Raw genomic sequence first — 7,310 nt, 5'->3', positions numbered from 1 at the left:
CCGCCGACAGCAGCAGCCCAGGAAGCTGAACCAGCAGCGAGTTTTCCTTCTCCCAAAGAAAAAAAAAAAACCTTTTGAAAATCCGAAAAGGAAAAGAGGACGGGGAGGGAGGGGAAGAAAAAGGAAAAGAAATTCAAGCACTTTGAGGGAAGAAGCGGTGGCTAGAAGGAGGGAAAAGAGCAGAGAGACTGTGCAAGAAGGAAGGAAGGAAGGAGGAGGAGAAGCGGCAGCGTTTTGCAGCTGGGCAGAAGCCGGGACCATGCAGTTTCCAGCCGGGCTTTGCTGAGAGGGGCAGCCCCGGAGCCCACAGCCAGACTCTGCCTCCGCGCTGCTGCAGCCGCCCCCAGCCCGGCATCGCCCCCCGCCCCGTCCATCTGCCTTTTAAAAAAAAAAAAAACCCAAACAAAAACAGACTGAGATTTTTTTTTTTCTCGTGCGTTTAATCCGCTCCTGTATATTTTTTCTTTTTTTTTTTTTTTTTGGTCTGATTTACTTTTTCGCCCGATTTACTTTTTTGCCCCTTATCCTCACCCCTCCACTTTTTCATTCACCCCTTTTTTCGCTATATATATATATTTTTTTTTTATTTACAACCCCCCACCCCCACTACACGCCTCCTCCAGCGATCCCCCTTACCGCTCCCCCCCTCCCCCCCCGCCCCCCAATTCGCTAACTTGTGGCTGTTGTGATGCGTATTCCCGTAGATCCCAGCACCAGCCGGAGGTTCAGCCCCCCCTCCAGCAGCCTGCAGCCCGGCAAGATGAGCGAAGTCAGCCCGGTCGTAGTAGCCCAACAGCAGCAGCAGCAGCAGCAGCAGCAACAGCAGCAGCAAGAAGCAGCGGCGGCCGCCGCCGTGCCCAGGCTGCGCCCCCACGATAACCGCACCATGGTGGAGATCATCGCTGACCACCCCGCCGAGCTGGTCCGCACCGACAGCCCCAACTTCCTCTGCTCCGTCCTGCCCTCGCACTGGCGCTGCAACAAGACCCTCCCGGTGGCATTCAAGGTGAGACACCCCCCTCCCGCCGCCGCCGCCGCCGCTGCCCGGGGATGCCTCCCCCCCGCGCCGCGCTTCCTTCCCGCGGAGCCGCCTCTGCCCCCCCGGCCCGCAGGGGCTTCGCTGCCCCCCTACCCCCCCCGGGCTGCAGAGCCTCCTGTGACCCCCATCCCGCAGGGGCTTCAGTGCTTCCCCGTCCTCCAGTGCTTCCTCTGCTCCCCCGACCCGCAGGGGCTTCAGTGCCCCCCCCCCCCGGGCTGCAGTGCCTCCTGTGACCCCCATCCCGCAGGGGCTTCAGTGCCTCCCCGTCCTGCAGTGCTTCCTGTGACCCCCCCAACTCGCAGGGGCTTTTGTGTCCCCCCCACTCCCCGCCCCGACCCGGCCTGCAATGTGCCCCCGTGTCCTGCAAGGGCTTCTGTGTCCCGCACCCCGGGCCTGCAATGACTCCTGTGACCCCCCCACCCGCAGGGGTTTCTCTGCCCCCCGCCCTGTCCTGCAATGCCTCCTGTGCCCCCCCCCGGCCTGAAATGCTTCCTGTGACCCCCAACTCGCAGGGGCTTCTCAGGTCCCCCCCGACCTGCAATGTCTCCTGTGCCCCCCCTGCCTGCAGGGGCTTCTCTGCCCTCTCCTCCCCGCCCCCCCCGCAACCCTCATGGGCTTCTCTGCCCCCCCGGGCCTGCAGTGCCTCCTGCGCTGCTGTGTCCTGCAAGGACTTCTGTGTCCCCCCCCTACCCCCGGGCCGCAGGGGCTTCTGCGTCCCCCCATCCTGCAGTGACTCCTCTGCAAACCAACCCCCCCGACCGTCCTGCAATGTTGCCGGTGTCCCCTGTCCGCCTGTCCTGCAGTGCCTCCTGTGTCCCCTCAACCACCAGGGGCTTCTGTGGTCCGTCCCCCCGCCCCCGGTCCTGCAGTGCCTCCTGTGTCCCCCCCCGTCCTGCAATGTCTCGTTGCTCCCCCCGTCCTGCAGCAGCTTCTGTGCCCTCTATCCTGCTGTGCCTCCTGTGCCCCCTCTGTCCTGCGAAGCCTTCTTGTCCCCCCCGCACTCCCACGCCTCCTGTGCACCCCCCCGAAGTGCCTCCCATACCCCCCCTCGTCCCCCCGCAGTGGCTCCCGTGGCCCCCCGTCCTGAAAAGCCTCTTCTGCTCCCCCCGTCCCGCAGCGTCTTCTGTGCGCCCCCCCCGTCCTGCGATGCTCTCAGTGGCCCCCGTAACGCCTGCTCTGCCCTCCTGCCTTTCAGTGCCTGCTCTGCCTCCCCCCGCCCCCGACCCCTTGCAGCGGCTCCGGTGCCCCCCCGCCTTGCCGCGCACCCCTCGCCCTCTGCCGCCCGGCAGAGCGCGCAGCCCGGAGCCATCCCGTTATCTCCATCCCCGCGGGGCAGTGCCAGCCTGTCCCCCCCGCGGCTCCTGGGCACCCTGTGTCCCGTCCCCGTCGTCCCCCCCCAGAGACGCCCCCTCCTCCCCACAGACTCCTCTCCTGGGTTTTCCTTTTTTTTTTATAAAAAAACCCACCTTTCCCTCCCCGAGGAAGGGGGGATGCACCCAACCGCCGGAGCTCAGTGTGGAGGTGTAAAGTGGGTTCCCCCTCCCTCCCCCCCCGGAGAAGACCAGTACCTTACCCACGGGGATGCCTCTGGCTCCCTACCTGCTCCGGGGGGTCGGTCTGGGGGACTTGGAGGGGTCGGGGGGGGAGCATGGGGTCCAAAGGTCAGACTGGGGGCACTGGTGTGGGAGAGGGGGGAGCGAGGCTTTGGCCCCCTACCCCAGAGGCAGCCCGGGCTGGGATGGGGCTGGGAAGGGGGGGACGGGGCTCCTGGGGCGGGGGGGTCGGGGTCCCTTCACTTCTCCTGGTGGACAAGCGAGGTAGTGTCTGGCCAGAAGAGGTTCTCCTTGGCAGGACTCGCACTGTTAAATAATAAATACCACCCGAATCTGCACCGGGGATGCTGCTTTTAATTTTCTGTCTACATCCCCATGGCGCGCTAATGAGAGGAAAAGATTTTTTTAAAAAACTGTCATAATAACAACAGTAAATGCATGCTTTAAAGCAAGCCTTTTTCCTAGCGATATTTGAAAGCATTCCCCCCTGGATTTTTCTCTCCCGCGGCCTTGGGTAGGGAGAGGGCGATGGAGCGGGTGTTCCAGAGCACCTGCCCGTGTGGGGCATGGGGTTGGAGATGGGGAGGGGGGCCCTGTGAGAATCTCAGTGCTCCCACACCCGCTGCGTGAAAAATAACGCGCCTGGAAATTGCTCAAAAGGTGGAAGAGTTTGGAAACTGTCTCATCCAGCGCGTTTCCAGAACGTGGCCTTGTTCTTGTGTTTCCCGATTGCTCGCCGTGTTATCACGGCCATTTATCTGGGAAAAATTAGTAGAAGCGGTTAAATGAGCTGGCTTTAAAGTGACTGGTGATAAAGATGAAGCTTTGCTTCGAAAATGTGATAGAAGTGAGAGTTGACTGAAGTGTTCTTGCGTGGGGAGAGCAGCCCGGAGAGCCTGGAGCTGCAGAGGGACCCTTGCATGGGGCCTGCTTGTGCAGGTCGCGATGGGCAAACTAAGTGGAAATAGGAGAAAAATAGGGTGTCTTCCGTTTTCGTGACTCGGCGCAGCGCTCGAAGGCTCTCTAGGTGCGGATCACAGCGGTTCTGATTCACAGGGGCTTCGGGGTATGGAGGAGGAGCTTTCGGAGAATTGAGATTATAATTTAATTGAGCGTTAGATTAGGTTGGTATTATAGTTACTCTTTACGGAAGGGACGCGAGAGCTCATACGTTATCGTCCTGGCATTGCTGTTTTCGTTTGAAACGTCTGAGCCTTCTCCTACCTTACAGCAGTTCAAAGGATGCGGTCGCAGTTCATTAGAATAAGGGAAAGATCTAAACGAAATCTTAAAGTATTTAGAATATTATTACAATGAGAATACTTACATGGGATAAAAGGGTAGAAAAAGGTCTAGAGCTTTTCCCAGTCTTTTTGTGTTCATATATATAAATTTTTATTTATATATTTATAAATATTTATAAGTATAAATATTTATTCAGTTGTATATTTATAAATATGGGTCCCGTATTGGCTGACCGGGAGGTATGGATGTGACCAATTTTACTGATGCATCGGGAGTACGTGTTGCCCCTTGCACCCTTCCGCTCTGTTTTCACGTGCACTGTATGGTGAATGCGTTTTAAAATATGCCGAAGATCTATACGCCCTTATTTACTGTTAAATTAATTGGAAACTGAGTTGAAATAATTTCTGACCGTTTAAAAAAAAAAAAATAATTTCATTTTTCTTATGTAACTTGCGTGCAGCTGTCCAGTACTTTGGGACCAGAAATCTGCACGTATCCTACAGTGAAACGCTTGACTGTGATAGAACTGAATGGGAGTTATCTCTGAAAAGGGAAAAAAAAAAAAAGACAGATTTGGGCTATAGCAATCTCAGCTAAGCAGTAACTTGAGAGTAAAATAGCACGCAGACAACACACTTTTTGAAGTTTTATTGGCAATAAATAATATGTTGATGATAATGTTTTGAGTGGTGTGCTAAGTGTGTCATAATTCTCGCAGAGATTTCTAGTTAAAAAGTGCTCTGGATATAGCACTGTTTTAATTTAAAAAAAACACAGATATAAATCATATGCAGGAGAGGAAGTCGGTTCTAAACAGTGCTGGGTTTGATTATAATTTTTTGAAATAATGTTGGATTAGTATTAGATTTGAATTTCAAGCATTCATACTTAACAGGCACTGGGGAGGGAGTCCGTGTTGAGTGTACCAGCTAATAAGATTGTTAATGCAAACTGCGGGGAAGAGTATTAGACGTGCCTATTTGTATAGCTCTAGCTATCTAGTGATATTCCAGCATAAAATAAATAGATGTTGTGCACCCGGGTCCAAATCGTACTCGCTTCTTTATCTTAATAGCCAGCGGTACTTCATTTGAGTAGAGTCGCCAGAATTTGGCCCTCTGTTTGTGTGCCTGCCTGGGAGTTGTTACTGAAAGCCCTGAAGACACAAATGGCCACGTTAGATGGTGCAAGTGGCTTCTGTGTGATGCTGATGGTAGCGAAGAGTCTTAGTGGACTTAAAGGCAGGGGAAAAAAAAAGGGACGTGAAGTCTCAAACCCCTCCCCAGTAGCCCCACAGTAGTTCAGGGTCTGTCAGCGTTTCCACTCCAAACCCCAATTTTCAGAGTTTATAACTCAGCTGTTTTAAATAGCTTCAAGCTGAAACCTGCTGTATAAATTGTCAGCCCAGATGTATATTTTGAAACAAAAAGTAGTGCAAATCAGTTATTCTGTTTCAAGTTACAGAACATTAAAATATTTTTAATAGTATCAGATGCTCTTTTGGCAATCTCTGGAGAAGGCGTCCTCGATACGGAAGATTTTACATTCAGAGGCTGTTTGAATTCTGTGTTTCGCAAGAAAAGTTGTTAAGTGGCAGATAGCAATGTTTGAGAGGAACTATTTAGCATGTACACTAGGTTTTTTTTTTTTTTTTTTTGAAACAAGCGTTTGACTCTGCAGAAAGTCGTAGTACCTGCTGTTGTACAGTAGTTTTGCTTCACGCTTATAACTTCCGTCTTTAGGGTACATACTTTGGCCAGTTCAAATCCCACTGGACCGAAACTGGGCAAACAGGTTGCCTAACCAGACGAGAATTGTGTTATGCAAAAAATACGTAGTTATTTTCAACTTGTAAGAATTGGTTTGGTTTTATTTTGCGGCTTCGTCTGAGTTCGTGTGCCTTTTTGAGCTTCGGTTTTAAAAAAAAAAAAAAAAAAGCAAAAGCAAAATCTACCTTTAATCAGCAAAATGTGTAGGTAGTTTAACGTGGAAAATAAAGATTCTGAAATAGAGAGATTTATTTTTGAAGAATAGGTAAGGAATGTGCACGGTGGCTACTTTTAATCTTTAATTTTTTACGCAGTCCTTATTAATTTCACAGTACACTTACAATGCTCTTTCTAAGAATATGTAAAGAATTTCGGCTTGATACATGGCACAAAACTACCAAAGCGAGATTTATGCCAGCAGTCTTCCAGTATGCAAAGTTACGTTTTAAAATGCTCAAAACCGATGTGGATTTCTCCAGGTTTCAAACTTCTTGGGCAAAGCTTTTTCCTGACCCGTGCTATTATGTACGCGTGCAATAGTCTTTGTGGCAAAAAAGGACGAAATTATGAAAAGAACAAAGGTTTTGCTCCTGTTGCATAGCCGGGGGTGGGGAGGGGGGGGTGGGGGGGGGGGCGCTTCCCATGTAACAGGACTTTCTTTTACTAGCCAAAGTTTTTGATTTCCACCTCCGATTTGGGTTGATCTTTTCCTTCGCTCTTCCCCTAAGGAGAGGACTAGCGATATTGCATCATACCGCGTCTCATTAATGAGGCGGTTCTTGATTAGGTGCCATCAGCCCAGGGACTCCGGCCGCGGCACGTGAGCTTTCGGGCGCTGACAAATGGAAGTGACAGTCGAGTAGAAGGGGTGGGGAGGAAACCTCTGAAAAGCAACGAGGGGCAGGGGTGGGGGGGGCCTTTTGAGAGGTTTTTCTCCCTCCTGCCCAGGTGTTGCCCTCCGTCCCCGGGCTGGGACGGAGGGGTGATGCCGCGGCTCTGCTCACCTAGAGAGCAGGAGGTGAGCTGAGGCTGCAGTCGTTTCACTCCCTCTTCCGAGGCCCCTGCCAGACTCGCACTTCCTCCTGTGCTCTTGGCTTCTTTGCATTTCTGGAGTTGATGTGATATTTATTTGGTTTTGCTTGTTTGTTTCGTGAGATATAAAAAGCATAGGTTGCAGCTCCCCTGGGCGCTAATGTGCGCGACAAGACCGTCCAGAGATAAGCGGGTCTATCGCAAACTGGGGAGTGTTTTATAAATTGTCCCAAGCCCCATGCTTTACGGTTTAAGCCAATATCCAATTATTAAGGGTTAGAGTCAGCTCTGTAGTCTCTTCAGCAGATTATTCTTTGTTACTTGCTTATTTATTATTCCTTACACCTCGCTTTGAAGCCATCGGTCCTGGCTGCTGTCAGACCCAAGGCAGTGAGCTACTGGGACCTCAGATCTTATCCACAGCCCTGGTTCCTGTGTTTTTATGTTCAGGGATGTTTGTATCATTTGAAAGTAAAATCTTTGCTTGATAAACGGAGACATCGCGGCAGTTTGTGGCAAAACTCAGTTTTCAGTTTTGGGTGGTATTACCTGGCGTTTTATGGAAAAACAGAAAAGTACCAGGGCAGATCCTTTTTTATACGGCGTTTCAGCTTTGCTTTCTTGTTTCTCTTCAATATTTCTTTTAAATAAGACAAGCTATAGTTTTCA

At 51.6% G+C, this 7,310-nt stretch overlaps 1 protein-coding gene across 7 annotated transcripts in view; it reads left to right on the top strand.

The window, feature by feature from the left end:
* The first annotated feature begins 688 nt into the window (after positions 1 to 688).
* RUNX2 (RUNX family transcription factor 2) overlaps positions 689 to 7,310 on the top strand; it is a 91,783-nt gene continuing 85,161 nt past the window's right edge. For 3 of the 7 annotated variants that reach the window (XM_054194646.1, XM_054194647.1, XM_054194644.1), the window contains exon 1: positions 689 to 1,006. In XM_054194646.1, the coding sequence (XP_054050621.1) occupies positions 689 to 1,006 (318 nt within the window). The remainder of the gene's footprint in view (positions 1,007 to 7,310) is intronic. The other 4 variants (XM_054194651.1, XM_054194650.1, XM_054194645.1 and 1 more) reach the window with 4 other exon arrangements.

This window comes from Rissa tridactyla, chromosome 3 (assembly GCF_028500815.1).
Source record: "Rissa tridactyla isolate bRisTri1 chromosome 3, bRisTri1.patW.cur.20221130, whole genome shotgun sequence".
NCBI lineage: Eukaryota > Metazoa > Chordata > Aves > Charadriiformes > Laridae > Rissa > Rissa tridactyla.
This window is presented reverse-complemented; position numbering and strand designations above follow the sequence as displayed.